General features: G+C 39.3%; 1 protein-coding gene across 6 annotated transcripts in view; it reads left to right on the top strand.

Moving 5' to 3' along the window:
• NBEA (neurobeachin) overlaps positions 1–17,973 on the top strand; it is an 842,868-nt gene that overhangs the window by 207,230 nt on the left and 617,665 nt on the right. For all 6 annotated transcript variants that reach the window (XM_045015913.1, XM_045015904.1, XM_045015899.1 and 3 more), the window contains exons 8-9: positions 8,297–8,443; positions 17,212–17,409. In XM_045015913.1, the coding sequence (XP_044871848.1) occupies positions 8,297–8,443; positions 17,212–17,409 (345 nt within the window). The remainder of the gene's footprint in view (positions 1–8,296; positions 8,444–17,211; positions 17,410–17,973) is intronic.

Below are 17,973 nucleotides of genomic sequence, written 5' to 3'. Positions count from 1 at the left end.
AGATATTCAACTAGTAGCAACTAGAAGTACTGGAAACAAATGGTTACATATATAGTAAAATCATAACATGCATTCTAGAGTATTCCTCACCTAAAATCCATGCAGGGCTTTTGAGCCATCCTGGGTGTGATCCAACTTTCATGAGCCAACATGCTGTCAGTTTGCCTCCTACATGAAGAATTGTGTCTCTCTCATTGCACCCCAAGTCAAACCACATAAATCCTTTGTCTTTATTCATAATCAGGACACCCCAACTATTGGTTTCTTCCTGTAGATTTCCTCCCTTGTAGATTTCACAATCTCTTAAATTGCCTCTGACTCAGTATGGAAATTAGGTCTAGCTTGTAAGGCATACAGTACGCAAATGGCCGAACAGGGAGATATGAATCAGTTACCTCCTTGTGACCTGCCTTAACTCCAAGACCTTAAGAATATATTTTTCAGTATGGATACATAACTCCTTAAATATTATCTGTACATATGTTTTGCAATAATTATGACAACCAGTGAGCTACTGGTTCTCAGTAGAGATCTCACATGCAACCCTTTGGTGACCTATTATGCAGATATCTGATGGGGGGTTTCCTGTAAAACCCTATGCACCCCTGGTGCTCTCTGCCAGTTGGCACAAAGGGGTCCCTGGGTCACATCGACCCTTTCAACCACTGCAGTCTTCTTTCTTTGAGAGACAATCTGATATATCCAACATGATTAAGCATTATGGTCTTAAGCATTATGGTCTCAGAGGCTTTTCTACATATAAATATGTTGGAACTTGGAGCAATTCACATGGCCTATATATTCTTTCTTTATCTAATCCAGGGCAAAGTTATTCAAGTCATGACAGACACTTCCTCTGCCATGTTTTACGTTTAAAAAAAACAAGGAGAGGCAAGATTAACACCCTTATGTCAAAAAGTGCAAATTCTTTGAAAGCGGTGTATTAGAACATAAAGTGTCGCTGAAAGCAGCTCATCTGCTAGTTTCTTCTGAATAGTCGTACAGACCTAAGCTAAGTAGACAGTTTCCATCAGATCATGAATAGACTTTTAAGAGAACTGTGGCTTGTGTAATATTCCAGAAATGGAAATGATCTCATATTCATTGCTTTGCCAAAAACCTCAACAAAAAGTGTCAGCGGTATTGTTCAAAGGCAGGGATCAGTCCAGGCTCTATAGCTGATGCATTCACGGTCCCTAGGCTTTCATCAGGCTTACCTCCAATACAGTTGATTCCAAGAACTTCTGCAGTGAATCTCAGTCAAGACTCAACTTCCATAAATCTCATTGCACCAGCATGGCCCAGGCTATATTGGTTTCCAGACCTGATCAGGTTGTTGATACTTTCACTGATCACCCTTCCTCTGATTGCTGACTTCATATCACAGAACAAAGGGTCAAATCTTCCTCTTGGCATCCCTACATCTGACAGCTGCTTGAATAAGACTAAAAACCTTTTCTTAAGCAGTTTTAATAGATAACAATAAAAAAAAAATCTTTCCACTGGAGCTACTTATAGATCTAAATGGAAAAGATTAGATGGTTGGTCCTGGGACCATAGTATTTCCCCTTTTCATACTGATGTTACTTTCATTTTAGATTACCTTCTATCCTTAAAATTCTCTAGATTGTCAATGATTTCAATTAAAGTGCATCTAGCACCGGTATCTGCATAACATCCTAAGATTATGGTTATAATATATTTTCTCATCCTATTACTGAAAGATTTCTTAAGCATCTGGCTAATGTATTTCCACCTATAAAGGATCCACGTGCTCCATGGGATCTGAATGTTGTATTGGCTAGGTTAATGAAAACCTCATTTGGGCTTTTAACTACCTGTCTGTTAAGTCTTCAGTCTGTGAAAACAGTATTTTTAGTAGTGATTACTTCTGTATGTAGAGTGGGTAAATTTAATACTTTGATGTCAGGTCCTCCCTATATAATTTTTCATACGGATAAGGTTTCATTAAGGCCTTATCTGAGTCTCCTACCTAAGACCAATGTAATGTTAACTAGTCAATTAACTTAACAATATTTTGTCCAAAACCTCATGCCAATAGAATGAAAAGTACTCTTCATTCTTTAGATATATCTAGAGTTTTAGCCTTTTATCTAAATTGAACTAAATCTTTTAGGCATTCTTCCAAATGTATTGTGTCATATGCCAGGAGAGTTAAAGGTAAACAGATTTATTCTCAGAAGCTTTCAAATTGAATTTCAAGACATTAAATTGTGCTACATGCTTGCAGGTCAGGATCCCCCATTAGTAATTAGGACCCATTGTACAAGAGCCCAAGATGCTTCTGTAACTTCCTTTAATAATGTCTCCATTTTAGAAATTTGTAAGGCAGCCACATGAGCTTCTGTTCATACTTTCAGAAAACAGTATGTAATTAGACAGGCAACTTGAAAAGATAAAGCCTTTGGTAAAGTAGTACTTCGATCTGTCTTTATGTAAGACTTCAATACCTACCTCCATCTGTAAACTGCTTTTCAGTCTCTGAGAGTGGAAGTTATAGATAATCACTCAATGAAGAAAAAGAGTGATAGTAACTGATGTTCTTTGAGATGTGTTGCCTGTGGGTTTCTCTTAGGGTGACCAGATGTCTTAATTTTATAGGGACAGTCCCGATTTTTGGGTCTTTTTCTTATATAGGTTCCTATTATTCCCCACCCCCTGTCCTGATTTTTCACACTTGCTGTCTAGTCACCCTAGTTTTTCTACACCAACTTTAGTTCACGGCAAGCTGGGGTGTGAATCTGTGCAGCAGTAGTCTGCTGAGGACTTAAGTCTGGTCTACACTACAGAGTTAGGTGGACATAAGGCAGCTTACATTGACCTAACTCTGTAAGCATCTACACTAAAATATCCCTCCCACTGATGTAAGTCGCCCACTATTCTGACATCATAACTCCAGCTCCATGAGAAGTGTAGTGCTTAAGCTGAGGTAATTAGGTCGATGAATTGTCTGAGTAGACACTGCATTGCTTACATTGCCTGTTGCTGCATGGGTCTGAGGGCTGTCGGTGCAAGCGCTCCTGGTGAGGACACGTATCACCAACCGAGCACAGTGTGGACTACAGTGGTTGTAGTTGACCTGACTTAAGGGGAGGTCCCGGAATACTGGAGAAGGGCTAACATAGTGCTCATTTTAAAAGGGGGAAAAGGAGGAGCCAAGGCACTTTAGACCTGAGAGCCTGACTTCGATACCTGGGAAGTTACTAGAGCAATGTATAAAACATTTATTTTGCAAATACCTGGAGAATGAAGGACAATCTCTAGCAGCCAGCATGGATTTACCATGAACAAATTGTGCCAAACCAGCTTGATTTCCTTCTTTGACAGGATAACTGGTTTGGTGGATAGGGGGAATGCAGTGGACATAATATACTGGACTTCAGCAAGGCTTTTGACACAGCCTCTCATGACATTCTAATAATTAACCTGGAGAAATGCAGGTTTGGCAAACTACCATTAAATGGATACATAATTGGCTAAACAACCACAAACAGAGTAACTGTTAATGGAAGGAGGCCTCAAGTGGGGGTCCGTTCTGGATCCGGTGTTGTTTAACATCTTTATTAATGACCTAGATGTTTGAATAGAGAGCATACTGTTCAAATTTGCAAATGACACAAAGCTGCAGGGGAGGGTTGCCAACACTTTGGAGGATGGAGCTAAAATTCAGAAGAATTCTGATAAATTGGAGAACTGGGCTATAGCCACAAAATGAAATTCAACAAAGACAAATGTAAGGTGCTACATTTAGAGAAGAAAAAACAAATGCACAAATATAGAGTGGGGTATAACTGGTTTGGCAACTGCACTGCTGAGGAGGATCTGGGAGTTGTGGCGGATCACAACTTCAACATGAGTCAGCAATGTGATGCTGTTGCGCAAAAAAAAAAAGCAAAGGCATTTTTAGGTCGCATTAATGAGAGGCATAGCATGCAAGTCACGGGAGGTGATAGTACCACTGTACTTGGCACTAGTTAGGCCTCCGCCAGAGTACTGTGTCCAATTTTGATCACCAATGTATAGAAAGAATGTGAAGAAACTGGAAACAATCCAGAGGCGAGCAATAAAGATGATCAAAGGGATGGAATGCAAGCTATACGAGTAAAGGCTGAAGGAACTGGGTATGTTTAGTTTGGAAAAGAGGAGATTGAGGGGGCATAACAGCAGCTTTCAAATACTTGAAAGGCTGTCATAAAAAAGAGAAAAGTTGTCCTCTCTTGTCGCAGGGCAAGTTGTCCTCTTGTCGCAGGGCAAGAAGCAATGGGTTTAAACTACAGCATAGCAGTTTTAGATTAAATCTCAGGAAAAACTTCCTAACTGTAAGAACAGTAAGACAATGGAACACACTGCCTTGAGAGGTTGTGGAAACTCCTTCGCTGGAGGCTTTCAAAAGGAGACAGTTGTGGATAGTTTAGACATGACAAATCCTGTGTCTTGGCAGGGCTTAGACTAGATTACCCTTGTGGTCTCTTGCTATATATTCTATAGATTAGAAGTTTATACCTTGACATATGTTGTTATATTTTATATTGAATTTTAAACAGGTTTATTTTAAAAAAAATAAACGTATTTGATTTAAATAAAAATGTTAAATCATTTTAAATTTAAAAAACAATTATCCACTGCTATTAAATGATACTGTTAATATTGTTGTGTCACCTAAAGGGTTCAGTCAGGTTGTGGCTCCATCATCTTAGATGCTGTACAATATATACAGGGCTTCTGATTTTTTATTTTAATCAGTTAACTCTGACAAAACACTAGTGATTTTTTTAGAAGAAATTGGTGTTCATGCAGTAAACACCAGAAAAAACACTGGAAATGGTTACTTGTAATAACCATTGATGGACCTATGCTCCATGAACTTATCTAGTTCATTTTTTAACCCTGTTATAGTCCTGGGTTTCACAACATCCTATGGCAAGGAGTTCCACAGGTTGACTGTGCATTCTGTGAAGAAATGCCTTCTGTCTTTTAATGCCTTCTTTTCTTTCTTTTAAATCTGTTACCTATTCATTTCATTTGGTGACCCCTAGGTCTTGTGTTATGAGTAAGGCTGCAAGTTTGTCACGGATTCCGTGACTTTCTTGGACCTCTGTGACTTCTGCAGCGGCCAGTATGGCTGGCCCGGGGGCCACCTGAGCAGCTCGGGCAGGCTCTGGATTGGCTGAACCAGCTGCTGCTGGAGCAATCTCAGGCCACTGCACCCCTTTTTCCCAGTAGCAGGAGGAGTTTGGATGTGGGAGGGGGCTCGCTGGTGGGGATTGGGGCGCTGGAGGAGTTGAGGGCTCTGGGCGGCTCTCTAGAAGCATCGACGTTTCCCTCCCTCAGCTCCTTGCTCCATGTGCTGCCTCTGCCTGCAGATACCACCCCGCAGCTCCCATTGGCCGCGGGGCGGAGGCAGTGTGCAGAGCTGTCTGGCCGTGCCACCGCCTAGGAGCTGAGAGGGGGGGGTGTCGCCGCTTCCGGGGAGGTGCGGAGCCAGGTAGGGAGCCTGCCAGCCCCCCCCCACAGCACCAGTGGGGGTTCCAGGCTGCCCCCTCCAGTGCACCTGGGCCATCCACCCAGCACCCTCTGCACCCCCAGGCCACCCCCCATGACACCCTTGGGTTACCCCCCACCCCCATGATTTAGTCAGGGGTATATAGTACAAATCATAGACAGGTCACGTGCCATGAATTATTGTTTGCTGCCCATGACTTTAACTAAAAATACCCATGACTAAAATGTAGCCTTAGTTATGAGGAGGAGTAAATAACACTTCCTTATTTACTTTCTCCACACCAGTCATGGTTTTATAAACCTCTATCATATCCCCCCTTAGTCATCTCTTTTCCAAGCTGAGAAGTCAAAATCTTCTTAATCTCTCCTCATACCCCAATCATTTTTTGCCCTTTTCTGAAGCTTTTTCAATTCCAATATATCTTTTTTGAGATGGGGTGACCACATCTGCACGCAGTATTCAAAGTGTGGGCATACCATGGAGTTATATATAGCCAATATGATATTTTCTGTCTTATCTATCACTTTTTTAATGATTCCCAACATTCTGTTCTCTTTTTTGACTGCCGTTGCACATTGAGTGGATGTTTTCAGAGAACTATCCACAATGACTCCAAGATCTCTTTCTTGAGTGGTAACAGCTGATTGAGACCCCATCGCTTGATATGTATAGTTGGGATGATGTTTTCCAATATGCATTACTTTGCATTTATCAGCATTGCATTTCATCTTCCATTTTGTTGCCCAGTCCCTCAGATTTGTGAGATCCTTTTGTAGCTCTTCGCAGTCTGCCTGGGACTTAACTATCTTGAGTAGTTTTGTATCATCTGCAAATTTTGCTGCCTCACTGTTTATGCCTTTTTCCAGATCTTTTATGAATATTATGCATAGTACTGGTCCCTGTTCAAACCGCTGGGAAACACCACTATTTACCTCTCTCCATTCTGAGAACTGACCATTTATTTACCCTTTCTTTCCTATCTTTTAACCAGTTACTGATCCATGAGGGGACCTTCCCTCTTAACCCATGACAGCTTACTTTGCTGAAGAGCCTTTGCTGAGGGACCTTGTCAAAGGCTTTCTGAAAATCTAAGTACTGTATGTCCACTAGATCACCCTTGTCCACACGCTTGTTGTCACTCAGAGAATGCTAGTAAATTGGTGATGCATGATTTCCCTTTATAAAAAACATGTTGACTCTTCCTCAACAAATCATGTTCATCTATGTGTCATCTATGTGTCAGACAATTCTGTTCTTTACTATAGTTTCAACCAGTTTGCCTGGTACTGAAGTTAGGCTTACTGGCGTGTAATTGCCAGGATCACCTCTGGAGCCTTTTTAAAAAGTTGGTGTCACATTAGCTATTTTACAATCATCTGGTACAGAAGCTGATTTAAATGACAGGTCACATGCCACAGTTAGCAGTTGTACAAGTTTCCATTCAGTATGATAAACACTTAATTATTTTCCTTGTTAACTCAGAAAGAATATGCAAGGAAGAAGGTGTTTAATTCATTGAACACCAGTGTGTAGTTATGACTGATTACCTATTTGCAATTCTAGAATAAAAGGAGACAAATTTGAATATTGCATGTGTTCTGGGTCCAAATGTAGGAGACTGCTTGATACTTGCTGAATTGGCTATTTGTTTTTAATCCTGGAAGAAGAATGTGAATGAAAACCAACCATGGCAAACAGTCATAAAATAAATATGCTTGTAATAACTAAAGTAATTCCAGCCCTGAGGTGTGTCTTAAGCCTTCTTCTTGCTGCTTGGAGTGATTTCTCCCTTTTCACTTTAGGAGTCTGGGTCCTGAGTTCTCTATCTTGGAACCTGTTGCCTCCAGCCAAAGTGCTGCCTATGTGCCTGGAACACAAGCAGGCTTTCCCTTGGGAAAATGTTTACTAACAAATAATATACTAGGATTGTATTCCAATATGCAAAATATAAAATAATCATCACTATTCCCAAAGTAACAGCAGAGAGAACTTTATTAGGTACAGGGGACAAAGGATAAGGGATAAGGAAAGAGAAGTAACTAGAATAATAATATCTTACACCCTTCTCCTCCCAGCATTTACAATGGGCCCAAACCTCCCTGCTCCCTCCCAAAGCCCACCTGGGCAGATAGTGAATTGAGAATCAGTTCTTAACTGGGTGATGCAGCACTGTAATTATTGGCTGGCTTAAAACGCACAAATAAAATAAATAGACATAGGATTCCTTATGAGGTCTTCGCCCTAAAAGGGTAGTTTCTTTCTGAGGCTCACTGGTCTGGAGTCCAATAGAAAATTAGGTTGGCTCTTGGTAGCCTGACCTCCTCAGCCTCCTGCGTAGTTGGTCTCATGGGCTGACATCCTTTAACAATGAGGTAACCACAAACAGCGTTCAAAGTTTCTGGTCCACCCAACAACAGCCAAAACCAGCAATAGCCAAAACCGAAAGTAAAACAAAACCTTTGTCTCAGAGTTCTGGTTTATGAATGGTTTTTGTAGTAGCTTTCAACTTATTCAATCTTCACCCTGAACTCTAGGCAATCTTGGAAATTTAGTCCTCAGCTTCTGTAGCCATTGCTCTTGAGGCTTAGAGTAATATGACAGGAACAACTAGCTCCAGAGTGGGTTACACTAATTAAAGTTATTTTTTTCTTTTCTTGATATTACTTTATTCAATAATCTAGTTTGTTTTGATGGTAAAAATAAACAAAGACTGTTTCTTTGAATATCCACTGTGTATTTTAAATTCATTAAAATTTCTTCTCTTTTATACAGAGCTATGATAAATGTTTTCTTGGCTCTTCAGAGACAGCTGATGCAAATAGAGTGTTTTGTGGTCAACTTGGAGCAGTATATGTGTTCACTGAAGCACTCAATCCGGCACAGATATTTGCAATACATCAGTTAGGACCTGGATATAAGGTAATAACTTAATTTATTTCACAAATATAAAAATAATTTTCCAATTAAAAACACAATGAGGTATTTTTATTTTTTTAGCCAACGATTTTGTTTGAATTCACCTCTTTTGGGACTGCTTGAGTAGAGGTTTGTAAAATGTTCTCAGTGAAATATAAACCACATCTGTGTTTTCCACAACTGTGTCTTTACCAATCAGAAATTCAACCAGCTTTTTAAAAGAATCACTAAATTTTGTTTTCCTTTGAAGCATACTTGAGTGTACAATGTGTGTTTGGGTCACAAAGAAACTATGTGAAATTGCAATTATATTCTATTCCAAACAAGGGAAATCAAGCCTTTTTATTGTTTTGTACCGCAAACTTAGAGAGAGGTAACAGACCAAGACTGATCAAAATGTAACCGTCTACTCTTATAAAGTGCAAATTCAGAATTTAAAATGTTCTGCAGTTGAAATATCAGTGGTACTTTGGTTTTCATGGTTGTGCCAATGCCATCACGTGAATATTTTCGACAAATTGATGGTACATACGTTACTTTGTTCTCTGATAAAAGCAATATGTATTATTTTCTGTGGAAACTGTAAATAGCATTATTTTAGCTGGTTTGTCTAACTGCAGCAGTTAAGGCATGAGGATAGGAGACAGAGCTGGATTCTATTCCATACTCTTCTTTGGTGACATAGTGTCAATCTTTTTGAGCCTTAGTTTCCCCGTTTGTAAAATGGTAACACTTTTGGTATTGTTTTTAAAGCACTTTGAGTCCCTCAGAAGTCAGGTGCTATGTATGTGTAAAATACAGAATTTAAATTAACAGATGAAAATAAGGTAAGATGCATTTAAACTCCATTAACATTTGTTGTGACATTTGGAAAATGATCCTGTAAAAACAAAGTTGTCGTGATATACAGTGAGACTATAAATGTCTCTCATGCTATGTGTATTATATGAATAGGAGAGTATATGTGAGGTACATAGATAATAGGAAATATGTCCTATGTGACTGTATGTGTCGGTTTTTCTGGAATTTGAAACAATCATATTCACTAGCAGTGAAACAAAACACAGTACCTAGTAGACAGTGTATGTTAATGCTTAGTGGAATGAAAGTTGCTTTAGTTCACTGTTTTGTATCCAGGATCTTGTCTCATTTATTATGTTTGACTACAGAGGTGGTTGTGGTATCTATTAATTGGCCAACACTTGCAATGATATTGTGCAGTGAGATGTAAGCTTTCCTTTATATAAAAATTAGATATTTAATCCTGATGGTTGTAACGATAATCTTGCCAACATTAAGGATAAATCAGTTAAACAATTCCTACTGGAGTTTGCAGAAAATTTGGAATAATATTTCTGGGATCTGTGAACTCCAAAAACAAAAGCAGACAGTTTAAATACCAACTTTAATTCGTTCACTGCTGATCATTTTATTAGAATCATACAACTACCAGTTTTCTCTCTCAATTCCAGATGGTCTGGTGCACTTTCCCCATGCTGAAAGTGTTAATTGTTTCACTTCCGAGCTGCCAAAATCTCAAAATTCCTTCTTGTCAACTCTTATTATGCATTGTATATAAAGTTGCTGTTATACAGAGACCTAGAAAATGTACTGACAGTGTATAATGAAGTATAATTTTACAGTAAATGGGTACTGTACCACTTACTTTCATATTTAATTAATTTAAAAACTCAATTAAAAAAAAGCTGCAGAATTTGTAGTCTGCCACATTAGAACACACAATTCTGGAAACGTCTCAAAAGGTTTGTAGGTCAGTTCAGATAAGTATCCAGATGTTGCCCAACTATATGAAAACTCTGTAGTTATCCTGGGCTGAAAACAATAGAAGAGGTTTTTTTTTTTTTTTTTTAGTGGCTTTTCAACCTCTAAATGTCTGTGCTTGGATAGAAAAAACAATTGAGATGCACAAAACCCCCAAAGTAAAGATCATACATTTTAGACAAAGGTTGGGGGCATTTACTTATCTCTGAGCTATTTCACCATCTTGGATCTGCTAAGCAACTTTAGTTATAAGCCCATAGGTTTATAGAAGATAGCATACTCTCTTCTCTTATACTTGGTTTAAAAGCATTTGAACCCTTACTTTTTTGAGCAAGGTGACATGATAAATTAGTGTACTGCTGTAAATCGATAATAGCAGCAGGAACATCTTTTAGCAGTCACAAAAAAAGAACAAATCAGGTAGATAGGAACAAAAATAGAAAATGTGTGCCTGAGGTGCTATCAAAATTATACCAGACAATTAAGAAGGATGCCAAAGTCATAAATATACTAAGGGTATGTCTACACTACGGGATTATTCCGTTTTTACAGAAATCGATTTTTGGAAACAGATTGTATAAAGTCGAGTGCACACGGCCACACTAAGCACATTAATTCGTTGTGCGTCCATATACCAAGGCTAGTGTCGACTTCCAGAGCGTTGCACTGTGGGTAGCTATCCCGTAGCTGTCCCATAGTTCCCGCAGTCTCCCCCACCCATTGGAATTCTGGGTTGAGATACCAGTGCCTGATGGGGCCAAAAATTTGTCGCGGGTGGCTATGGGTAAATGTCGTCAGTCAATCCTCCCTCCATGAAAGCAACGGCAGACAATCATTTTGCACCCTTTTCCCTGGATTGCTCGGGCAGATGCCATAGCATGGAAACCATGGAGCCCGTTCAGCCTTTTTCACTGTCGCCGTATGTCTACTGGATGCTGCTGACAGACGCGGTACTGCAGTGCTACACAGCAGCATCCCCTTGCCTTTTGCAAGTTAGGAAAGACGGTTACCAGCCATACTGTACTGTCTGCTGCTGCCATGGGTGCTCTTGGCCAGCCTCGGTGAGGTCAGTCGGGGGCGCCTGGACAGAAATGGGAATGACTCCCCTGGTCATTCTCTTCTTCAAGTTTTGTCTAATGGAGAGTCAGTCCTGCCAAGAATATCAGGCAAGCCTACTAAAGAACCAGAGAGGCAAATGGCCGCTCTGGGTCAGAGCCCCAGACATACCGCAGAAATGATGAGCTGCATGCCATTCTAGGGGGTGCCCCTGCAACAAACCCTACCCGTTGCTTCCCTCCTCCCCTACCCCTCCTGGGCTACCATGGCAGTTATCCCCCCATTTGTGTGATGAAGTAAAAAAGAATGCATGAATAAGAAACAACACTGAGTTTATTTCAAGCAGAGATCAAAGGGGGGAGGGGAGAGTGGTTGGCTTACAGTGAGGTAGAGTGAACCACTATTCTGCACTTGCTCAGCCTATAGCTGAAAATGGGAATCTGTGACAAGCACTAGGATAGAAACACAGGCAGGACTGAATCTCCATTTGTCTGTGGGCCTTTGGTTGACACTGATAAAATACAAAATGTCCCAGGATATGTATGTTGGGGGACAGTTCTAAACGGCAGCTTAATTTTTTTATTTGCAGCAAAATGTAAAGGACTAAGTATCTGATTGTGAGCCCCAGTAGCAAGGAGAAGGCTGGGGTAGGCGCGACCGCGCAGTGCTGTTGACTGGGAGAGCAGCCTGAGGCAGAAGCCTCCAGTTGCCATGATATTCCAGGCAGGACTGAATCTCCATTAGACAAAACTTAAAGAAGAGAATGACCTGGAGTCATTCCCTTTTTTGCCCAGGCAACCCCGACCGACCGTACCGAGGCCAGCCAGGAGCACCCACGGGATGACGATGACGGATATCAGTCATACTGTACCGTCTTCCGTCCACAAGGCAAGGCAAGGGGTTGCTGCTGTGTAGCGCTGCAGCACCGCGTCTGCCAGCAGCATCCAGTAGACATATGGTGATATTGAAAAAAGGCAAGAAACGATTTTTTTCTGTTTGCTTTCACAGGGAGGGGGGAGGCTGAAGTCATGTACCCTGAACCACCCGCGGCAATGTTTTTGACCCTTCAGGCTTTGGGAGCTCAGCCCAGAATTCAAATGGTTTTCGGAGAGTGTGGGAACTGTGGGATAGCTACAGTCATCAGTCGCCCCTCCCTCCATGAGCATCCATTTGATTCTTTGGCTTTCTGGTACGCTTGTCTCAGCTCCTTAAGTTTCACGCAGCACTGTGTTGAGCCCCTGTTGTGGCCTCTGTCCATCATGGCCTTGGAGATTTTTTCAAATGTTTTGGCATTTTGTCTTTTGGAATGGAGTTCTGATAGAACAGATTAATCTCCCCATACAGAGATCAGATTCAGTATCTCCCATACAGTCCATGCTGGAGCTCTTTTTTGATTCTGGGACTGCATGGTCGCCTGTGCTGATCAATTCTCCACACTGGGCAAACAGGAAATGAAATTCAAAAGTTCTCGGGGCTTTTCCTGTATACCTGTCCAGTGTATCCGAGTTCAGATGGCTGTCCAGAGCGGTCACAATGGTGCACTGTGGGATAGCTCCCAGAGGCCAATAGCGTCGAATTGTGGCCACACTAACCCTAATTTGAAATGGCAATACCAATTTCAGCGCTACTCCCTTTGTTGGGGAGGAGTACAGATATCGATATTAAGAGCCTTTTATATCGAAGTAAAGGGCTTCGTTGTGTGGACGGGTGCAGGGTTAATTCGATTTAACGCTGCTAAATTCGAGATAAACTCGTAGTGTAGACCAGGCCTGTGATTCAGAATTAAGGCCGGTTTTCAAAACAGTGATGGGGATGCTCAGATGCTCAAATAAAAGGCTGCTCAATTCTGAACATTTATCTGTTAATGATTAATACCAAAATGTTTAATATATATACAGAAAATACAGTGTTGGTATCAACGTCCCTAAATAATTGGATCTCAGTAACACCATATTATTCTCAATCCTATATGTCTTATAGATCATTGGTAGGGTGACCATACATCCTGTTTTGGGTGGAACAATCCTTTTTTTAAGTGCTGTCCCGGCTGTCCTGACTCTTTTTTGGCAAAACTGGACATTTGTCCCATTTGCTCTTGGCAACTGATCAACTGGAAAAATGCACAGTTTTGCCAAAAAGTGGGGTGCGACCTCCGGCAGGGTACAGACCCTCCATCCTCTTTTCTCATGGAGCCATTCCCACCTCTTGTTTCCACGAGGATTAATGACTTAATGAGAGGGACGAGGTGTGGAGCATGCTGTCAGATGTCTTAAAAGAGCAACACTCCGAACAGAACCCGAACCACTAAAAACGGAAAATCAGCCTGCTGCTGGTGGCATCTTTTTGGTTTGTGTGAGACAGTAGACCCCATTTAACCTTTTCCGAGCAGGATCAACAATGCTACAGTGTGGGATATTTTAAGAAAATACTGCTATCCTATTAAATTTACCTTTTACAAGGTTTAAGTGTCCTTGTCTATGCTTTTTTTTTAATTCAGCCCAGATAACGTGAATAGAAACCAACATGAGAGCAGCTCTCTCTGCAAGTATGGGGAAAGGGCCACATCTTGTGAAGACATGGAAGCTCTCCATGAGCCAACTTCACAGATTTATGCCATTTGCTCTAGTGCAGTATAAGTAGTCAGAGTGTTTTCTGTGTGCATACAAAACAAGGTTTCCCTGTGGCACCTTACAGACTAACAAATGTATTTGGGCATAAGTTTTTGTGGGCTAAAACCCACTTTATCAGATGCATGGAGTGAAAAATACAGAAAGCAGTATAAATATTATAGCACATGAGAAGATGGGAGTTGCCTTACTAAGTGGGACGTCAGTGCTACAGTGAGTCTCTTCCCTCATGATACTAACAATCAATATAAGTAACAAAGTATTGTTGTGTACAAACATTTACACATTTCTTTCCCTACCTTGATGATAATTCCGAGTGTGGATCTTATGGGAGCTCCAGGTTATGATCACTTCCTTCAGGCAAAAGCTTTCTGTCTGTAGTTGTCAGAAGTCTGACAAAGTGAAAGAGAGATCTAACTTGTGTGTGTCTGGCTTTCAGGCAGTGATCTAGAACATTAATTTGCTTTTGAACCAGTGTAAACATTGTAAACTACTAGGCAGCACAGATCTTAAATTTATTAATAAAATGGGTTTTTGAAATTCAGGGCATTGAATTCTGAATAAAATGTTCACAGAACCTGCTGCAAACAGTAATAGGGAATGTTCACGCTAGATCTAACTAAATTATTCTGGTCTCTGGGTCCAATATAATGAAAAAGTCCAAATGGGTTGGAAGATCCTAAAATGTTGGACAATCATGCTTTTCCTCTCTACTCATCCTCAATCATTCCTTTTCATTTGTTTTTTTTCTCAGCAGGTAAGTATTTAATTTAAAAACAAAATAAAACTCACGTTTTCAATTAGTAGTATTTTAACAACGTTAGCAGAGGGCTTGTTTTAAAATAAGAGACTAGCTGTGTGAACACAGGGCTTCTTTCCTTGATCTGTCATCCCTATCTTTCCTACTTTCCTCTCCTTGGTTGAACCCTTATTTCCCCTCAAGTAGTAAGTCAAAATGTTTCTTGTAATTTCAGTTTAAATTGCTTTTGTCTTTCCACTATTCAATGATATAAGATTGAAGTGGTTAGAAGTTTATATTTCTGGTAAACTTTCAACTGGATAACAAGTTTCCTAATACTCAGAAGCAGTAGATATTAGAGTAATAAGAAGCTACTGAAATTACTTTCAAGAGTTATGTTAAAAGTCTATAACGACGTAGTGACAAAAATGGTGTAGAGTTTTGCCATTTTTCTGTGTCTGAATCCACCTGATTTAGGCCTCTAAGTGCTACCAAAATGTAAGGATGAAATAATATGAAACTGTCTGCCATGCTTATAGTTGCAAAACCTAGAAATTTGGCAAAGTATCTTAAAAAAATATATTAAAAAATGGGTTTTTGCTCCTGAAAAAAACACCAGGGTATGGCATTTTTTTCCCTGTGTTGGAAGAGATTTCATATGGTGGTAAAACTTAAAAACATGTCAAAAGCTGGAATGCAAATTTTTTTTTGAAATCAACAAAAAGGCAAATGTAGGTTTGCTCAATATGTAAACCACTGCTTTTGACACTGGGGGAGGGGCAACAAATAGAATACTTTAATTATCTGTACATTTAAAGAAATTGTCCCATTTTTTAAAAAGACATACTCCCTTTTTCTCAGGCAGATGTTTGTGAGGTAATATAACTATGCTTATTAACTGTTAAGTGAAGTCTAGGTAGCATTATCAGCAAAAATTAGCTGCATTACATGAAGAGTAGCTGTATATTTGTAAGAAAATGCAATTTGTGGGAAGGGAGCAAGGAGCCTCTTACAAATTGTCTTTGTTTGCTACTAGCCTGGAGATCAGTGGACTTGGATAGCATGCCACCAGTCCCCTGATCTAATTATTACATACAACACTGGGTGGGAGCGCTGGTGGGAGTGTAAATAGGAGAAGTTGAGGAGGACAGAAAATGATAAAAAAGTTGCACATTTTGAAATGTGGTTGGTTATATGCAGTTTGAGCAATGTGAATTTGATTAGCCTTCAGAACAGATTATTTAATGATGATTTTAGAAATCATTACATTGAAATTCAAACTTCATTACTTGAATGGTAATAATTTCTAACAGTTTTGGTTTATTTTTATGGATCCTGTGTTTTACCACTAGTTGCCTTCCCGCAGCTGTCAAATGATTATAGCATGCTAAAGTAGTAAGTCAAGTAAAGGTGACAGCTTGTTGCAGAAGGAAATGAATGTATCTCTTCATGCTTGGTCAGTTTGACAGTGTTGCCAGAAAACATGGTTTTGAATCAAATAAGAATCACAATATATTTCAGAGTAATACAGATTTCCAGTCTTCCCTTAACTTTGAAAATCATTATTCTTGAAATCTGGCATTTGGAAAATTATGTGGGGGGGGAGGGAGAGGGTTGTTGTTTTGTTTTTGTTTTTTTTATTTGTTGTAAGTAGTTTTTCACATCGGTAGCGCCTTGGAATGTGTTATTGTCTGTTAGTTAATGAAGCATGGGATGCATGCTGTTTTATAAAACCCCTTTCCATTAAATCAAAAAGATATTGGTAGAAGCCCTGGGAAGTATGCATGTATAAACTCTTCCATTAAAATATTTTCTTTGGACTTGGTAAACATGTAATGTAATTAGTAAAAAGTCAAAGAAGCAAGATTAAGAACATATGAAAATCTGTTGAAACCATAAGAACCCATACAGCATGTAAACAGTTTTTAATATCTTTGGCAATTCTGAATGGTGTCACTGAAAAATTATCTTTGCTATACTGGCAATCCATGTTAAACAAAGTAAGAGTTTAGTTTGGGAAAAAAGATTCACAAATAAAGAACAAATAATACAAATAATTTCTAGATCATTAAACTTTTTTTATCCTAAATAAAATGTGGAATAATTGAAATGTCCTGTACTTTGGAAGGTGTATACTGTATTACTGTTAATATTAATAGATTTATATCTGCTTTTTGTGATGCATTTTCTGAAACATAGATTAATTGCAACCTGTTAAAACATTAATGCTGCTGCCTAGAAGAATAAATCATACCAGATAAATGAACAAAATGACATGCTAATAGTAGCATGTAGTAAATACTTTGATTTGTTCTTTTAGGTTGAAAAAATGATTCCCCGTCCTATCCCAGTTTTACATTACTAATGGTAATAAAATTCAAGTATATATTTGTGGCTTAAATATATGAAAACATTTCAAAAACAGCAGAAAATACAAAATATAGTTTAATAGATTCTGTATTGCTTGCCTGCCCTTCCTTCATATAATACAATAAACAGATCATGTGACATGCATTTTTATTATTCATTTAAAATATACATGTTTCAAGTCACTTTTTTTTCTCCAGAGTACTTTCAAATTTAAATCTGAGAGTGATATTCATCTGGCTGAGCACCACAAACAAGTTCTATATGATGGGAAACTTGCAAGTAGTATTGCCTTTACTTACAATGCTAAGGCTACTGATGCTCAACTATGCCTTGAATCCTCACCAAAGGAAAACCCTTCAATTTTCGTACACTCTCCACATGCTCTTATGCTTCAGGTTTGTTTATATTGGTACTTTATTTTCATGTTTTTGTTAATGGAGCTTACAGCCATACAGGCTGCCAAAGTGTGATTGAGGGTCTGTTTCTAATTAGTATTGTTATTACCTTTTAGTGTGTGTAGTCTTTCCTATGTATCCATTAGCCCCTTTTTACACCTCATCTGACTGAGGCTGTCATTTTCTCCATTTAACCCATGGATTTCCCTTCCTTTTGTACTGGCTAACATTTCTGTATCTTTCCTTCAGCATGAAGGACAGCAAACACTGTCGCTTATATGGCCATCATCAACTATATAACCTATTAATTGTTTGAGGTGCATCGGTTAGCAAGATGTATATAACTATACTTCTCCAGAAATATCTCATGTTTAGGCCAAACTCTGCTAACACAAAAATTCTGCAATCTCTGTCCAATCTACATCTTGTATGATGACATAGTATGCTGCTGCCATTGCTGTTTTCATTTAGCATTGCTTTAGTTGTAGATTAACGTTTGTTTGTTTTTAAATATGAGTAGCTATCATTCTCACCTAGCTACTTTTTCACTTGTTTTCTTGAGCC

The sequence above is a fragment of the Mauremys mutica genome, chromosome 1 (genome assembly GCF_020497125.1).
Source record: "Mauremys mutica isolate MM-2020 ecotype Southern chromosome 1, ASM2049712v1, whole genome shotgun sequence".
NCBI lineage: Eukaryota > Metazoa > Chordata > Testudines > Geoemydidae > Mauremys > Mauremys mutica.
Note: the sequence above shows the minus strand (reverse complement) of the source record. Positions and strands in the feature narration are given on the sequence as shown.